Here is a 19662-nt window from a genome sequence, read left to right as displayed (position 1 = left end):
TGGATCAGCCTACCATGGGGAACCTTATAAAATGCCTGATTAAAATCCATGTACACAACATCAACCACACTACCCTCATCAATCAGCTTTATCATCTCCTCAAAAAAATGAGATCAAGTTATTCATGTGAAATATCTAAAAATATTTGTAATTGGGTTCCATTCTCATATATAGCAAAAAAAGTCTATTTTTTGCTCTGGTTTATTTTCACCCACATGTTTAGACCGTAATGGTGTATCCTTATTGTTTTGATGTGTTTATGCTTTATTCTTAATTGTTAACTGTGTGTTTGTGTTGTCATGTGCGAGCGGATCACCAATGCACATTCCTTGTATATGCATACTTGGCCAATAAACTTATTAATTCATTCATATACAGAATAACTTACTTCATAATTCATTACAGCTTCAGTTTTCTAAGCTTCCCTCATCTTCCCTCACCACCCAGCTCCCACTCCACTCCACTCCCACTATCACCCCAGACTCTGCAAGCAATTCTCACTGAACTATCTCATTCATCTTGAATTATTTTTGTGAAGGAAATAAAAATAATGTTCACGGCTTCAACACATATAACATTGACCATTGAGAAGCCGTCTGATCATCTTGGTTCTGTAATATACCAGGTTGCATGAATTTATTATATAACTGTTTAATTTTTACATTTTCGTCCTTTAAATTTAGTTCTATACCGTTGAGCCAGAACCATGAGGAATTATTAGCAGCCCTGGTTGGACCCTAGTTGTCTTGAAAGGAACATCAGTGGTATTACTGAGCATGGTTATATTATGTATACAATCCACATGCTTGAACTTTGGAAAAGCCAGCAATGGTCACAAATCTCCACGCTTGCACATTGGGTTGAAGGGAACTGGACATATGGGAAGGAAGTTAACAGAGTAAGTTAACTTGAATAAGTTGAATGAAGTGGAGAGAGCTGAGAGGAGGGGCTGAGAAAGAGAGGATTAGGAAAGGGGGAAGTGTAGGAAGATGTGATGCAAAAAGCATGTGTGTCTGCATCATATACAGTTGTAGCATATACAATTATTATATTCAAGAGGCATTTAGACAGACAAGTAAATCATCAAGGCATTGAAGAATACAACCCTAATGCAGGTAAATGGGATTAGTGTAGATGGGCAAAAAAGTATGGCATGGGCAAAATGGTTCATTTTTGTGTTGTATGACTGTGCACGCTGACTATGGTTAGTTTGGGCAAATTTTTACATGCACAAAGTCTTTGCAACAGAGCTTGGTTTCCAGTCGAGGATTCATTTGTCACTGGACCAAGACCTCACCGTCTATTCCACGAGAGATTTAAAAAACTCTCTCATGGGTATCTTCCATTTCTGAGACTGGAATAGATACGTCATCCTCAAGCTGAGGGACTGCCTGATGGGGAAAATGACAGCTGCTTATAATGTGAGAGAATAACAGGGCATCTTGGTCCTGGCTAAATGATAGGAACAAAAACTATATAATCAATTTAATTTAAAGATAAAAGTTGTCAACTAATCTCTGAAATAGATGCTTGGACAAATGATTATTTTCTTTTAACCTCATGACTTATCTTGTGGCATGAGTAGTCATTGTTCTTTATTACTAGTGAATCCATATATTTGACGTAGAATGGGGTTGGGGCCCGCTGACACCACACTCCTCTGCAACGTGACAAGCGTGACAGCCAAGACTCATCATCCCCGCTGCCTGGCGCCGCCGGATTTTCGACATGGTTTATGGCCTAGCTCACCCTTCCATCCGGACAACAAAGGTACTGATGGAAGCCAAGTTCATGTGGCACGGGTTGTGCAAACAGGTCAGCAACTGGGCCAGAGCGTGCATCCCCTGTCAAACCTCCAAGATTCAGCGACACATCAAGGTGCCGCTGCAGGACTTTGCCCTAACACACCGGCGTTTCGATCACATCCACGTCAACACCGTTGGACTGTTGCCCCCATCTAGAGGTGTAACCCACCTCTTCACCAACGTGAACAGATTCACGAGATGGTCGGAAGCCGTCCCGCTCTCGGATACCTCCACTGCGACCTGTGCAAGTGCCCTCACCACCCACTGGATCGCCCGCTTTGGCGTGCCGGCGGATATCTCCTCCAATACAGGTGCACAGTTCACCACCGAGCTGTGGCCAGCAATGGCCCGGCTGCTTGGCACTAAGCTGATCCACACCACGGCCTACCACCCGCAAGCAAACGGCCGAGTGGAGCGTTTTCACTTTGCACCTGAAGTCATCACGGGCCCGGACCAGATAGACGAATTGCCATGGGTCCTGCTCTGCACTGCCCCGAAAGGGAACCTGGAAACTTCCTCGGCCAAGCTGGTGTACTGCGCCCCGCATACGGTCCCAGGGGACTTCATCCCGGCGGCGCGTAGACATCAAGAACCACCCACGACCATGCTGACGCGTCTCCGTGAGAAGGTGGGCACGCTCTCTCCAGTCCCAACACGGTCTCACAACCATGTACGTCCCACCCGACCTCCAGGACTGCCAGTACATCTTTCTTCGCCGAGATTCCCTCCGTACACCACTGCTAAAGCCTTACTAGGGACCCTTCAGAGTACTGCAAAACGGCGCCACGACTTTCCTCATCGACATGGGAGTCAGACACGAGACTGTCTCTGGAGACTGTCTTAAGCCAGCACACTTGGACACTGACGAACCAGTGCAGGTGGCACAACCCCGCCGCAGAGCGTCCACCATCACAACCAAACCTGCCCTCAACTCAACCAGCTGCAACCCCGAACACAGGAGACACGTACACAAGATCAGGCCACCTCACTCGACAGCCTAACAGCCTCCAGTTCTGGGAGGGGGTCATGTGGCGGGCCGAGCCACTTCAGTCTTGAACTGTCATTCCTCGAGCTCGAGCACTCACGTGAACTTGGTGTGATCTGGGGCGACCAATCAACACCGACCTGGGTGGTCTGCTGGCGGTGTGCAGTCTTCACCTCACAATCAACACGTTAACACACACCTTGCCCTCTTGTACTAATTGTTGAGCTGTATCATTTAAATATTAAACTGAGTGTGTATACAACACGTGAACCTCTACAAGACTGTGCCTTCTGTTTCTAGACTCTTCCACTAGTGGAAACATCCTCTCCACATCCACTCTATCCAGGCCTTTCACTATTCAGTCAGTTTCAATGAGATCCCCCTCATCCTTGGACTATAGTTCCACCTTCAACACCATCACCACAAAAGGTTGTGGATGTGGCCAATACATCACACAAAGCAGCCTCCTTGTTGTTTTGGGAAAGCAGTCAACATATTCAAGAACCAATTACACCAACTTCTCCCCTCTCCCAGACGGCATTTGCATTTGTTTGGCTTGATTGTACTCATATATAGTATGATTTGACTGGATAACATGCAAACAAAGCTTTTCATTGCACCTCGATACATGTGACAAGAACAACAGGGCAATAAGTATGAGGAAGACATAGAAAATAGGTGCAGGAGTAGGCCATTCAGCCCTTCGAGCCAGCCATTCAATATGATCATGGCTGATCATCCAGAAACAGTACCCCATTCCTGCTTTCTCCCCATATCCCTTGATGCTGTTAGCCCTGTTAGCTATATCCAACTCTCTCTTGAATACATCCAGTGAATTGGCCTCCACTGCCTTCTGTGGCAGAGAATTCCAGATTCACAACTCTCTGGGTGAAAAAGTTTGTCCTCGTCTCAGTCCTAAATGGCCTACCCTTATTCTTAAACTGTGACCCCTAGTTCTGGACTCCCCCAACATCGGGAACATTTTTTCCTGCATCTAGCATGTCCAATCCCTTAATAATTGTATATGTTTCTATAAGATACCCTCTCATCCTACTAAATTCCAGTGAATATAAGCCCAGTCGATCCATCCAAGAAAGCTCTGAAGCTTGTTTATTTACAGACAGGTACCCTGGAGATTTGCACGAAGGTTGGATTACATGGGTAAGCAATTTTTTTCTGAGTGTCCTTTGAAGTCATGTACACATAATGAGACATGTACTTGCATAGCTTTACTATTTTGATTTCTGGAATGAGGATTTTGCTCTTAAAAGGTAAGATCGAGTAAGAGTGGCCTGCACTCAATGGTAGTTAAAGATTTGAGGTAATGTTATTGAAATTGATAACATTGCGCAGGCATGTGGCTGAGCTAGATAACAGCATCTGCATTTTTATTTGTTTGCCAAAGCAGTTGAACAACACGATCTCAAGCAAATTTATTGAATGGTGGTACAGATTTATGGGAATGTATGGTCTACATCGTCTACCAATTTTTATGTTCTTATAATCTCAATGATCTCCCCTGCCTTCGCTCCTAGTTTAGTTTAGTTTAGATGCAGCGCGGAAACAGGCCCTTTCGGCCCACCGGGTCCGGCCCGACCAGCGATCCCCACACATTAACACTATCTAACACCCACTAGGGACAATTTTACATTTTTACCAAGCCAATTAACCTACATACCTGTACATCTTTGGAGTGTGGGAGGAAACCGAAGATCTCGGAGAAAACCCACGCAGGTCACCGGGGGAACGTACAAACTCCGTAGACTGCACCCGTAGTCAGGATTGAACTCGGGTCTCTGGCGCTGCATTCACTGTAAGGCAGCAACTCTAACGCGGCGCCACCGTGTCGCCTAATCCTCTACTGCCAAATCATAAATTCACATTTTTGTCCCTTTAGAATCAAATTAACTATCGTTCTTATCAGGTTCTTCATAACCACTATCCATTTCCAGAACGAAGTACAAAACCTCAACAAATGGCAAAACCATATGAGAGCATTAAGATCGTCATTGTGTTATTTGCACCCACGTCTCCTGTCTCTATTACTGCCTCGATGATATTTTAGTTATATTCAAACAAATCTTTACCAATGCTCTTCTAGTTAGCCTTACTTTGAACACAATTCAGTCTTACAGCTAAAAGCCATGTCTATCCAACTCTGCCCATTTGTTCACTCTCAATATCCAATGCCCGAGAAATTTAAGTTGTCTTGGTCCTAGAGCTTTGGATTCTATCCTAAACTCATCCAGATGTTTGTTACTACCGACCTTAGATGTTTTCCCTATACCACTCAATGTAATATATGTGGAAGGATCTTGAAGTGCATTTACAAATGTAAAGATGTTAAATAAATACAAGTTGTTACTTATCAGATCCCTCCCACACCTTTCTTGGGCAATGCCCTTCACTTCTCTTTATTCCAAGAGTCTCTGTGCAAACTTTAAAGCTGCCTATCCTGCTTTTCTCAAAGTGCCGTGTGGATGTTGGACCAGGAAAAGTTACACTTAAATACATAACCAAGAGAAGGAAGATACTTATAACTTATAGGGCCTTGGGCTTTCGAACCCCTTATCGCCTTTCTTCCTGTTCATGTCTCCGGTCGCTCTTCCTTCTGGTCAAATTCCTCGCCAGTCCACGCCACCTTCTCTTATCTCAAACACGGAGACAGTCGAAAGGATCCACTCCGTGTCTGAACGATTGGGTAAATAAGCAGGGTTGGGCTGCCGGGTGCGTGTGGGGGGTCGGGAGAGATTGAAGGATCACTGGGCTCTTGACGGCCGTGTCGGCAGACGGGGGTCGCAGCCAAGGGAAGGGGGTTACCGGGCGAGGGGTGACCAGGCAGGGGGGGGGGGACTTTACAGGGCGAGGGGTGACCAGGCAGGGGGGAGGGAGGTAGGGACGTTACCGGGCGAGGGTGACCAGGGGGGGGGCGACTTTACAGGGCGAGGGGTGACCAGGCGGGGGGGGAAGGGGAGGGACTTTACAGGGCGAGGGGTGACCAGGCGGGGGGGGGGGGGACTTTACCGGGCGAGGGGTGACCAGGCAGGGGGGGGGGGGGGGGTTGCGTGGATCCGCGCGAGGGGGGGGGGGGTTGCGTGGATCCGCGCGGGCTGTGGCGGGGAGTGTGGATCCGCGCGGGCGGTGGCGCGGGGTTGAACGGGGGGGGAGGGGGGGGGGTCGCCAACTGTCAGCCGCCGGGCGCGCGCACTTGCCAACGGCCGCCCGCCGCCGCGGCCATTTTGACTGTGACCTTTCACCTGCGCAGTTCAAAGTTACCGATGACTTTTTAAAAAAAATTTAAATCCTTTTGGCTTTGAAATTTCAGCAACGACAAAACCAGAAAAAAACCCCCCGCAAAATCACTGGAGAATTTGTTTCCGATATGGTCGGTGTTCAGAGGAAAGCACAACCCTTGGGTCCCGTCCCCACCATCGGCGGCGCGAGGCGCGCACGCGCGGGGAGACGTCGTTGCCGGGTGGGCGCGTGACGTCAGCCGAAGGAGAGGTGCGGTGGGAAGAATGGCCGCGGGGATGAGCAGTTGTTGGTCGGAACAAAGCTGCAGATGCTGGTTCATACCAAACATGGACACTAAGTGCCGGAGTAAAGTAGCTCAGCGGGGACAGACTCCAAATGCTGGAATAACTCAGCATGCGGGACACGCAGCATCTCTGGAGACAAGGAATGGGTGACGTTTCGGGGTCAACAGACAATAGGTGCAGGAATAAGCCATTCAGCCCTTCGAGCCAGCACCGCCATTCAATATGTAGTATAAGAAAATAACTGCAGATGCTGGTACAAATCGAAGGTATTTATTCACAAAATGCTGGAGTAACTCAGCAGGTCAGGCAGCATCAGGAATGGGTGACGTTTCAGGTCGAGACCCTTCTTCAGACTGATGTCAGGGGGGCGGGACAAAGGAAGGATATAGGTGGAGACAGGAAGATAGAGGGAGATCTGGGAGGGAGGAGGGGAAGAGAGGGACAGAGGAACTATCTAAAGTGGAAGATGTCGATGTTCATACCACTGGGCTGCAAGCTGCGCAGGCGAAATATGAGGTGCTGTTCCTCCAATTTCCGGTGGGACTCACTGTGGCACTGGAGGAGGGTCAGACTGGGAGTGGGAGGTCAGAAAGGTCAGACTGGGAGTGGGAGGGGGAGTTGAAGTGCTCAGCCACTGGGAGATCAGGTTGGTTAAGACGGACTGAGCGAAGGTGTTGAACGAAACGATCGCCGAGCCTGCGTTTGGTTTCGCCGATGTAAATAAGTTGACATCTAGAGCAGCGGATGCAATAGATGAGGTTGGAGGAGGTGCAGGTGAACCTTTGTCTCACCTGGAAAGACTGTTTGGGTCCTTGGATGGAGTTGAGGGGGGAGGTAAAGGGACAGGTGTTGCATCTCGTGCGGTTGCAGGGGAAAGTGCCCGGGGATGGGGTGGTTTGGGTAGGAAGGGATGAGTGGACCAGGGAGTTACGGAGAAAAGAGTCAAAAATAACATCTGACCGAGCAAGTTAGAAGAGAGTAAAAAGGACGAGATGTGGAATACTTTGGTTTTGTCATAGGAGTCAGAGAGAAGTGAGCGGAGGAGAATGACACATGAAATATCTTAAAATAAACCGGTTTAAGACATGCGCAACATGTGTCTCCAACTTCACTACACAGACGACCATGGACATTCCCCATATGTTCATGAACCAAACAACATCCAAAAGAAGAACATTACCACGAGTGAACACTACACTCCAAAGTGACCAGTATAACATGCCGGAAAACAACCCCTCCGGTGGCTCGCAACGGCCATCTGAGAAAGTACCCTGCAACATGGAAGGGCGTACTGGGAAAGCAACAACTCCTCAGGAGAGCAGGCAGCAGACCTCTGAGAGCGGAAGCAGCAAAATGGTTAATTACGGTACACCAATGACACATCAATACCAAATCCACCCAAAACGCTCACCAAATCCACCCAAAACTTCATCCTCAACATTGATGGTCTCCCAGTATTCACCTCACCTCACATCCGGAATCTTGGAATCATCTTTGATCAAGCCCTCTCCTTCGACAAACACATCAAACACATCACAAAGACAGCCTTCTTCCACCTCAAAAACATTGCCCGTCTCCGTCCATCCCTCTCCTCCACAGCTGCAGAAACCCTCATCCACGCCTTCATCACCTCCCGTCTGGACTATGGCGCACCCTCAAAAATCATCAGTAAACTTCAATACATTCAAAACTCCGCTGCCCGTCTACTCACCCACACCCCGATCCGTGACCATATCACCCCCGTCCTTTATAAACTCCACTGGCTCCCCATCCCCCAGAGAATCCAGTACAAAATCCTCCTCATAACCTACAAAGCCCTCCATAACCTGGCCCCACCCTACCTGACCGACCTCCTCCACAGGCACACTCCCACCTGCACCCTCCGCTCTGCTGCTGCCAATCTCCTATCCCCCCACATCCGGACCAAACTCAGATCCTGGGGGGACAGGGCTTTCTCCATCGCTGCTCCCACCCTATGGAACTCACTACCCCAAATCGTTAGAGACTCCTCCACACTCACCACATTCAAAACATCGCTGAAGTCTCACCTGTTCAGTACTGCCTTCAACCACTGAAGGTCACCTCACCTTCTGTCTCCTTTCTCTGTTCGTTTATTTATTTACTTATTTATCTATTTATTAATTTCCCTATGTTCTCTAAATCTCTGTAAAGCGTCTTTGAGTATATGAAAAGCGCTATATAAATAAAATACATTATTATTATTATTATTATTATTAAATGTCAGTCTGGTCCACAAGTCAACCACTTCAAATGATAAAGGTTGAAAATTATATGTTTTATATATCAACTGTACACCCGAAAGGGCACCAACAAGAATAAGAAAGTAACGCATAGAAATAAATAGGAATTAGACCATATGATACAAGTTTCTGTTACTGATTCAATATCAAGATCTAAATAAGACTGGAGGAATCAGAGTCAATACACTAATATAGACGAGAATCACAGTATCACGCATACCGAGTCCAGACCATTGGCAAAGTGGTGTAGGGGGATAATGACTTTGCACAAGGCACATTAAATCTTGGAAAATACTCTCTTCTGAGTGTGATAAATAGAAAATGTTATGTTCATACCGCTGGGTTGTAAGCAGCCCAAGCAAAATATGAGGTGCTGTTCTTTTAATTTGCATGTGGCCTCACTCTGGCAATAGAGGCCTAGGATCGAAAGATCAGGATGGCAATGGGAAGAGGAAATAAAATGGTTAGCAACGGGAGATCCAGTAAGCCTTGTGGTTCAAGCGCAAGTGTTTGGGGGGAAACGATCACCAAGTCTACGCTTGTGTAGGAAAATAAAGTCATTTTGTAATACCAAGTCTACGCTTGGTCTCGCCTGTGTACAGGAGGCCACATCAGGAACGCCAGATGCAGTAGATGAGGAATGGGATGGGGAGTTGAAATGGTTTGTTACCAGGTGATTCCGTGGGCCCAGGCGCACCGAGCACAAGTGTTCAGCGAAACGATCACCAATTTCATATTTGGTATCGTCGATGTGCAGGAGTTATTGGACGATGTACTATTGTTACTGGGTGATGTTGCATTAAATGGAATAGAATTAAAACTGTAGATGTAGAAATCTGACCCCCCCCCTCAACCAAGTGCTGAGGAGGGGTCGCTGGCACAAAATGTTAAATGGTTTCTTTTTTACACACAGCTATTCCAGCACTCTGTCTTCTTTTGTAAACCAGCACCTGCAATCCCTTGTTGGAGACAAGACACAGAGTGCTGGAATAACTCAGTGGGTCAGGCAGCACCAAAGATAAGTGCAAACACTACTGAGTATGACACTATTGAATACATTGACAATGAAAATGTATGAACATTTTTTGCACATTTGGTTTTGTATATATATTTTATTTGCAAATTTCCCCGGTGTGGGACAAATAAAGGAATATATTATTATTATTATCATCATTATTCTGAATAAAGTTCATTTTTTGGGGGGAAAAACCTGAGGGTCAGGCAGCGTCTCTGGAGCACATGAAAAGGCGGCATCGTTCACTTCTTCCAGTATTTCTGCTTTTGTACTTGATAGACCCCGTCCAAAATAAAACACTTATCCATTTTGTTGTCATGTGTACCAAGGTACAGTGAAAAGCTTTTGTTGCGTGCTAACCAGTCAGCAGAACAATACAGTATATGATTATAATCGAGCCATTTATAGATACTTGATAAAAGAATAACATTAAGATCGTGGTAGCCACAAAGGTATCAGATATGGAAAAAAAACATTTGACTGTACAGGGTCCTTCGTGGCCGTGATGTGCTTTAAGTTCTATATATTAAACAATTGCTGATAAACAAGCGCTAATTTACAAAAAAATTCTTTCCAAAATGTTTACACATGCATTCATAAACTCAGGATATCCTCAGCACCGACAATGATCGATGGAAATATATTAGAGGAACCATTCTACATTTCCTTTAATGCAGTAGTGATTATGCTTCTCTGCTTTCTGGAAACAGTACTCAAGAGGGCAGTGTTCCTCGTTCGTGAAACCGAGCGCGACCATTGAACGGTACAGGCAGCATGTCTGGAGAGAGGGAATGGGTGATGTTTCGGGTCGAGACCTTTCTGCAGACTGAAGAAGGGTCTCGACCCGAAACGTCACCCATTCCTTCTCTCCAAAGATGCTGCCTATCCCGCTGAGTCACTCCAGCATTTTGTGTCTATTCACAAAATTCCCTCTGTAACTCAGCAGGTCAGGCATTTTGTGAACCAGGGGTCACAGCCTAAGGATAAGGACCGAGATGAGAAAACATTTCTTCACACAGAGAGTGGTGAGTCTGTGGAATTCTCTGCCACAGAAGGTAGTTGAGGCCAGTTCATTGGCTATATTTAAGAGGGAGTTAGATGTGGCCCTTGTGGCTAAAGGGATCAGGGGGTATGGAGAGAAGGCAGGTATAGGTTACTGAGCTGGATGATCAGCCATGATCATATTGAATGGCGGTGCAGGCTCGAATGGCCTACTCCTGCACCTATTTTCTATGTGATGCTGAGTTACTCCAGCATTTTGTGACTCCTGAGAGGCTGCCTGACCTGCTGAGTTACTCCAGCATTTTGTGACTCCTGAGATGCTGCCTGACCTGCTGAGTTACTCCAGCATTTTGTGAATAAATGCCTTCGATTTGTACCAGCATCTGCAGTTATTTTCTTACACTACCAGCATTTTGTGTCCATCATCTGCACGCGACCTTTGCTGAATTCCCTCTGTAACCCTTTCCGAATCGGAGCGCAGAACATACGATCAATTAAATGAAGCCATGTGACATTCCAATAAGTGAAATGCACGACGAACAAATCCGGATGCAATCTTCCGACTTCCAAACTGCATCCACCGTGTTCAGCACTTCGGAACAGTGGCACCCAAACGGCCTGAAACATTGCTATTCTTCCTGAATTTCCCTAGTGTGATATCACATCGGTGATGGTCTCATTGACATTCGTCGTATATACGCCCAATCATCTGGCTCACTCCTCTTGCCAACCTACTATATTTACTGACCTGCAATTTATCTAAATTCAGTGAGAAGTGCAACGCGCTGTTCCAAGGGCTCACCAATGTGCTGCCGCTTATTCCCGGGAAACACATTGTAGTACGAATTTTCATATGGTAGGCAATTCGTTTTAGACAGAAAATATTTTTCAAGATATGGCCAAACAATTATGGAATAAGGAGCAAAAGAAAAGTGCTGGTGGAACTCAGCAGGCATGGCAGCATCTGTGAAGAGAAAAGGACAATGTTTCGTTCTGAAGAATGGTTGGGATCCCTCCACAGATGTTGCCAGACCAGCTGAGTACCTCCAGCACTTTTGTTTTTATTTGCTCAGAATTCCAGTATTTCCAGTCTAATGTGTCTCTGTGGAAATAATGGAAATGATTACATTCCTACGGATTCGCCGATGCAATGTAAACAAACAATACCCGCTAAATTATCAGTTAAATTTTGACACAAAATGCTGGAGTAACTGAGCCGGACAGGCAGCATCTCTGGAGAGGAATGGTTGACGTTTCGGGTCGAGACCCTTGTTCAGACTGAGAGTTAGCGGAGAGTGAGTCCAGTGAAATGGGAGGGTAAGGTGTGAAAACGACAGATCAAAGCAGATGAAGCAAAGGAAATGTAGAATGGTTCCTTGTTACCTGAGGGGAAGATGACAAGGCATACAATCATAAGGACAGTGAAACTAGTCGGAGAACTAGGGTGGAGGAGGGTCTCAGCTCTCGACACCTCCTCCTACTTATCCTTGGACCATGACCCCAAAGATGAGCACCAGGCCACGCAGACTATTTCTGATTTGATCACTTCCGGCTGTCTGCCCTCCACAGCCTCCAACCTTATCATTCCCCAGGCCACACAGACCCCAAAACCTTCTCACCAAAATCTATTAACAGAACTGCCCTGGCAAACCCTTTGTTTCTGCCTGCTTCTGCCCCACTGAATTCATTTCCACATACCTCGACTCCATCCTATTCCCCCTGGTCCAATCCCTCCCAACCTCCAAGACACCACACATGCCCTTTTTTAAACTTCAATGACTTCCGTTTTTCAGGCACCCCCGCTCCCTCAACTTTACTATAGATGTTCAATTACTCTACACCTCCGACCCCACCAGGAAGGCGTTAAACCCTTCAGTTTCTTCCTTGTCCACAGAACCAGCCAATTTCCCTCTCCCAACACTCACCTCCGCCTGGCGGAACTTACTCTCAACAAATTCTCCTTCGATTCCTCCCGCAACCTCCAAATCCAAGGCATAGCCATTGGCACTCATATGGGCCCCAGCAATGCCTGCCTCTTTGTAGGATATGTCAAACAAGTAGTTCACGTATGCTGGTCCGATCCCCGAACTCTATCTCTGCTACATTGATGATTGCATCAGGGCTATCTCCTGCACTTTGCTCCTGCACCAGAACTCACGGACTTCATTAACTTCACTACCAATTTCCATCCTGCACTCAAATTCACTTGGACCATCTCCGACATCTCCCTTCCGTTTCTTGATCTCACCGTCTCGATCACAGGAGTTCGACTATCGACTGATTTTGGGGAGAAGGTTTTGGGGTCTGTGCGGCCTGGGGACTGATAAGGTTGGAGGCTGTGGAGGGCAGACAGCCAGAAGTGATCAAATCAGAAATAGTCTGCGTTTTGATGCAAAACATCAAAAGATGAATTTGCACCACTGGTGCAGTACCCTTAAAGAACCTTCAAGTCAGCATGGAGAGAAATATTACACTTGTTTCTTTTGCTGATTTATGGGATATGGCAATTGTTGGCAATGTCCACCCCTAACTGTCACCTGGTGGTGAGCAGCTTTCATGAATGCCTACAGTAGGTCTGCTGATGGTACCACCAGTGCTATTGGGAATGGGATTTCACATTTTTGATAATGAAGGAATGGCAAAATAGTTTCAAGTTCAGATGGTGTCTAATTTAAGATGAACAGCAGGTGGTGGCGTTCTCTTAGCCACGGTGAACAGCAGGTGGTGGCCTGTTGTCATTCTCCTCCTTAGCAGTGGATCTCTCTCCTGCAGTTGGAGTCGTCTTGCCAGTGACATTTTGTAGCCGGTACACACTGCACCCATAATGAGCTCGTGGTGGAGGCAGTATATGATGCAGATGGTGGAGGAGAATGTCTATCAAGCAGATTTTGCTTTGAGGAATGGACATGGAGATGGAGATGTAGTCATCGAGGCTAGTGAATAGTATTCCAACACATTCTTGATTTGTCCGAGTCTGAGGTTTGTGAAGGGCCTCGACCCAAAATATTACCACCTATCCCTTTTCTCCAGAGATACCGACTGAGCCGCTAAATTATTCCAGCTTTTTGTGTCTATCTTCAGTTTAACCCAGCATCTGCAGTTCCTTCCGACACCTTCTTGATTTGTACCTTGCACGTGGTGGAAATGCTTTGAGACATTATGAAATGATCAATTGCTGCAGGCTGTGGGAGCCAGAGTCTCCACATGGCTGCTCCAGTTGAGCTTCTTGTTAATGGAGACCTACAAGATGTTGAAGCTGGGAAACACACTGATGGGAATGCTATTTGTTGAATGGTAGATGGTTAAGTTTCTCTCATTTCTCTCATTGTTGTCATTTCTCCCACATGGTTGTAGTATTGTTCAGGTTTATGCTATAAACAAATAGAATTGAATATTTCACAATTATCAGAGAACATTGCGATTTCTAACTTGGAAGCAAATTCACTGATGAACTGTCTGAAGGTAGATATGCCAGACTAGTACCTGCAATTCTGTACTGGGATTGAAATGGTCTTTAAACCCTGGGCACACCTGGGGAGGGATCAGTCCAACTTCAAGCCTAAGGCGGCTGCACCCCTTCTTAAGTGCAAGAAGTTATTGATGTTTTCAACTGTCAACGCTTTAACTATTCGTGAAGAGTCAAGGTCTACCGAGATGGCAGCGTGGAGTCGGAGATGCAGGGTTGACATCCTGGGCATTCAAGAGCATCGTCTTTTCCACCAAGACGTGAAGATCAAGTTTGACAAAGCGGGTGGCATGGACCTCATCACATCGTCAGCGTGGAGAGGTCCTATAAACAACTCTGCTCAGGGAGGAGTGGGTCTGCTGTTGAGTGGGAGAGCAAGGAACGCGCTACAGGTTGTCCACTCTGTCAGTCCTCGAGTCCTTATTGCTGAGTTTAGTAGTAACCCTGTCACCACTGTCAAAGTATGCTACTCCCCTCACAACAGCAGCCCTGAGGCTGAGGTGGAACAATTCTACTCTGTCCTCCAAGTTGCGATGGCGCGAGTACCTGAGCACAATTTTCTGGCTGTGCTTGGGGACTTTAATGCCCGCCTTGGACCGGAGGATGTCTGTTACTGGTGTCACTAACCGGAATGGTCAACTCCTAGCCAGCTCTCTCCAGGAGTATAGTCTCCGGGCAGTCAACACCATGTCCAGGAAGCGACGAGGAAAGCTGTGGACACATCGGGACTGATGCACAGAAGAAAAGCGCCAGCTAGATTACATCACGGTGTGACGCAAATGGCGCAACAGTGTCATGGACGCTGAAGCCTACAGCAATTTTGAGACCGTGAGCTCGGATCACCGAGTGGTAACAATGTGAATGATGCTTAGCCTGAGGCAGCCTAAATCTACAGGCCCCAAGGAGAAAGTGGACTGGAAGTTATTTTCCCCTCGACCAGATCTACAGACCCAATACACAGTAGAGGTGGTGAACCGCTTCCAGATGCTGGTGGAGGAGAAACGAGAAGAGAAAGCGGAAGAGAGGGGAGGAGCTGAGGCAAGAGAAAATGCTATGGCTCGCTACGAACGGTTCATAGAGGCCAACTCTGAAGCAATGAAAAGTCTACCCAAAGTGAAGTGTGTGAAGAGAAGTCGCATCTCTGAGCACCCGGAAGTTGTTGCAGCACGGAATTCCTAGAGGCCTATACTAGGAGCAGGAATGAGCAGCTCAAGCAGGACCTGCAGCCAAATCCCAACTCTTTGAGGTGTACGACAAACTGAAGGAGGAGATTGAGAGAATGATAGAGGGAGTAGAGGCTGTCAACGATGGCAAGCGGTATAGCGAGGCTTGGAGGGTCGTGAACGAGATCAGTAGCAGGATCACCTCCAACTGTCACTGAGGAAGATGAGGGGATTGAGACTGTCCTCATGGATGTACAGATTCACCACGGCCCCTTTACCTGGAGGAGCTGCGAAAAGTGAAGACCTCGCTGAAGCAAGGGAAGAGTCCAGGCCCTGATACCATCCCTCCAGAGGTGTTGAAAAACTGTGAGCTCAACGGCATCATGCTCAAGTTCTGCAACACAGCGCTAATGACGAATGACAAGCCAACACAATGGTCACAATCCAACATCATCCCCGCCCCCAAATCTGGGAGCCTGAACAAGACTGACAACTGTTGTGGCATCAGCCTGACATGTGTCTTGGCCAAGGTCTACAACCCCCTGATTCTCAACCCGATTAGGGCTGCTATCGACCCAAAGCTACGTTACAATCAGAACGGCTTCAGAGAGAAGAGGAACACGGTCACAGATCCTTTCCCTCCGAAGAATCATTGCGGAGGTGAAGAATAACAACTTGCCAGCCGTCCTAACCTTCATTGACCTCAAGAAGGTATTTGGCTCGATTCATCAATACAAAATGATGAGGATTTTGAAAGCTTATGGTATCCCCCCCTCGTCTCCTGAGAGCCATTGAGGATATGCACTTGGGCACCACGGCCAAGGTTGTTACCCCGGATGGCCAGAGCAAAGTGTTTGAAATCCTGGCGGGGGTGTTACAGGGAGACACGCTGGCAACCTTCCTCTTTGTCATTCTCCTTGATTATGCAATGAGGCAGGCGCTCAAGGAACACGAGGACCTCGGCTTCACAATCACCCCAAGGCGTTCGAGAAGAATCGGGGCAGTCAACATGTCAGACCTCAACTTCACTGATGACATCATCCTGCTGTCAGACCAAATTGAGGAGGCACAGGAGCTGCTCGGCAGGGTGGAGATGGAGTGTGAGAAAATGGGCCTCCATCTCAATGCCAAGAAGACGGAGTACATGGCGTTCAACGGTGGCGACCATGAGCCTCTTAAGACCAGTGGCGGTGCATCTCTCAAGAAAGTGGAGGACTTCAAGTACCTGGGAGTGAGGATGCAGAGCTCGGAGAATGACATCATGGTCCGGAAAGCGCTCGCATGGAAAACCCTCAATAACATGGGGAAAATCTGGACGTCTCAGATGTCTAAGGGTCTCAAACTGAGATTCTTCCATGCAACTGTAGAGACAATATTATTGTACGGGTGTGAGGCATGGTCTCTGACTGGAGCACTGTCCAAGTCTCTCGATGGTATCTACACCCGAATGCTCAGAAAAGTTAAATGTCAGTTGGACAAGATGGCGGCGCGCTCAGATGCAGCGGCTTTAAGCTCTCCAGCTCGGTGCTATTTGTTTTGTTTGTTTTGTCTACTTGTTAATGTTGAGTTCTGTTGGGCGAATAACAGTTACAGCTGTAATTACAGCTACAGCTATAGTCGACCAGATATTTTAAATATTTTAAATAAAGGACAATGAAGCAACCAAGGAATTACAAGCGAATTTCTGCAATCACACAACATACCGGAGGAGATTGCCAGAACACCGGGCTCTCCGTGGATTGTTTTCGACCTTGGCGAACGTCGAAGGAGGAGGAGATACAGGAAACAAAAGCAGGGATGCCGGTCGGGTCTACTTGCTAGACTAAAGAAACAACCGCATAAACCATCTCTTCCCAGCGTATTTCTTACTAACGCCAGATCCATCATCAACAAAATGGACGAATTACAGCTACAGATTTCCACGAACAACCTCATAAAAGACTGCTGTATCCTACTAATAACAGAGACTGGTTAAACTCGCTCACACCCGATGCCGCCATGGAACTAGCAGACCGCACAGCGTTCCGTTGGGACAGAAACAAAGACTCTGGTAAGACCAAGGGCGGTGGGGTTTGCATCTACGTACACAACGACTGGTGTACTAATACCAACATCGTAGACAGCCATTGTTCTCCTGATCTGGAATACCTAATGGTCAAATGCAGGCCCTTTTACCTTCCTCGGGAGTTTACCGCTATAACTGTTACAGCTGTTTACATTCCACCGGACGCTAATGCTAGCACAGCTCAAGGCTACCTACTAAACGCCATAAACTCTCAACAGAAGACTTATCCCGAGGCTGTCCATATTATAGCCGGTGATTTCAACCACGCAGACTTAAAAGCAGTTCTCCCGAAATTTCATCAACACATTAAATGTGCAACCAGGGGGAAAAATACTTTGGACAAAGCCTATTCAAACATCAAGAGTGGCTACAGGACAACATCGCTACCTCACTTGGGACAATCAGACCACCTATCCATACTTCTAACCCCAGCATACACCCCCTTAAGAAGGAAAGCCCCCCCTGCCATCAAAATGGTTAAAATGTGGCCTGAAGGAGCATCCTCGCAGCTTCAGGATTGCTTTGAAAGGACTAATTGGGACATTTTTGAGGACCAGGATTTGGAGGAGTACACATCAACAGTACTCTGTTACATTAAGAACTGTGTTGACATTGTCACTGTCGACAAATGCATCCGGGTGCACTCAAACCAGAAACCCTGGATGACAAAGGAGGTCAGAACTATCTTAAAGGATCGTAATGCTGCCTTTAGGTCCAAGGACAAAGCCCTCTACAGCGTGGCTAGAGCCAACCTTAAGAGAGCCATCAAAAGAGCAAAAGGAAAACACAAAAAGGAGATTGAGGACCACTTCACTCACAAGGACCCACGACGACTTTGGCAGGGAATCCAGCACCTCACAAATTACAAAACCAGCAACTACAAGATCGCTGATGCAAACGCCTCGATGGCAGAGGAACTTAATGGCTTCTTTGCCCGCTTTGAGGTGAGAGCGGCAAAGTTAGTTACACCATCTACACCTGCCTTCAACAGCCACACGCTCATGGTACAGGAGCATGAGGTGAGGCGTGTGCTCAGGGCTGTCAACACAAGGAAGGCTGCAGGCCCGGATGGAGTGACGGGAAGGGTGTTGAAAGAATGTGCAGACCAGCTCTCAGTGGTCTTCACGAAGATCTTCAACCTGTCCCTGTCCAAAGCCATCATCCCATCCTGCCTGAAATCCGCAACAATAATCCCACTGCCAAAGAAACCAGTCATCCGTGATCTCAACGACTACCGTCCTGTTGCACTAACCCCAGTCATTATGAAGTGCTTTGAGAAGCTGGTCCAGCAGCACATCAAAGCCAGCCTCTCAGCCACTATCGACCCACACCAATTCGCTTACAGATCAAACAGGTCTACAGAGGACGCCATTACTACTGCCCTACACACCGCACTGACCCATCTTGAGCGGCAGGGCAGTTACGTGAGGATGCTCTTCATAGATTATAGTTCAGCATTTAACACGGTCATCACGGACAGACTGGTTTCTAAACTAACTGATTTAGGACTCTCCCAATCTATCTGTAACTGGATTAAGGACTTCCTGACCAATCGGCCCCAGATGGTCAGATTAGGCCCTCACACATCCTCCACTCTCACAATCAGCACCGGCTGCCCACAAGGATGCGTGTTGAGCCCTCTTCTCTACGCCCTTTACACCCATGACTGCACCCCCACTCATCCTACCAACGCCATCATCAAGTTTGCGGATGACACGACTGTGGTTGGACTCGTCTCAGGAGATGACGAGACAGCCTACAGAGATGAAGTCCAAAAACTGATAGGATGGTGTGCGGAAAACAATCTGGCTCTGAATCCTTCCAAGACAAAAGAACTCATAATAGACTTCCGAAGACACAATACGGGCTACACACCACTGCATATCAGCGGGGTTTGTGTGGAAAGGGTCCCTGCCTTCAAGTTCCTGGGCACGCATATTGCTGAGGATCTCTCCTGGACCACAAACACCATAGCGGCAGTCAAAAAGGCACAGCAGCGGCTCTACTTTCTGAGGATCCTCAGGAAGAACAACCTGCAAGAGCAGCTGCTAGTGACTTTCTACCGTTGCACCATTGAGAATGTGCTGACGTACTGTATTTCTATGTGGTACACCAGCAGCTCAGAGACAAACAAGAAAGCCCTTCAGAGGGTCATCAACTCTGCAAAGAAAATCATTGGTTGCCCACTGCCCTCTCTAGAGGAACTTTACTCCCTCCGCTGCCTCAGCAGAGCAGCCAACATCCTGAGGGATCCTTCCCACCCTGGTCATCAGCTGCTCCAACTGCTGCCCTCTGGTAGACGGTTCAGGTCCATTACATCACGGACTAATAGACTCAAGAACAGTTTCTACCCCAGTGTCA

At 47.3% G+C, this 19662-nt stretch overlaps 1 protein-coding gene across 1 annotated transcript in view; it reads right to left on the bottom strand.

The window, feature by feature from the left end:
- taf2 (TAF2 RNA polymerase II, TATA box binding protein (TBP)-associated factor) overlaps positions 1-5629 on the bottom strand; it is a 134940-nt gene extending 129311 nt beyond the window's left edge. Inside the window, exon 1 of the mRNA XM_078397120.1 lies at positions 5329-5629. Coding sequence (XP_078253246.1) covers positions 5329-5381 — 53 coding nt within the window. The 5' untranslated portion in view covers positions 5382-5629. The remainder of the gene's footprint in view (positions 1-5328) is intronic.
- Between the last annotated feature and the right edge of the window lie 14033 nt (positions 5630-19662).

This window comes from Rhinoraja longicauda, chromosome 4 (assembly GCF_053455715.1).
Source record: "Rhinoraja longicauda isolate Sanriku21f chromosome 4, sRhiLon1.1, whole genome shotgun sequence".
Lineage (NCBI taxonomy): Eukaryota > Metazoa > Chordata > Chondrichthyes > Rajiformes > Arhynchobatidae > Rhinoraja > Rhinoraja longicauda.
This window is presented reverse-complemented; position numbering and strand designations above follow the sequence as displayed.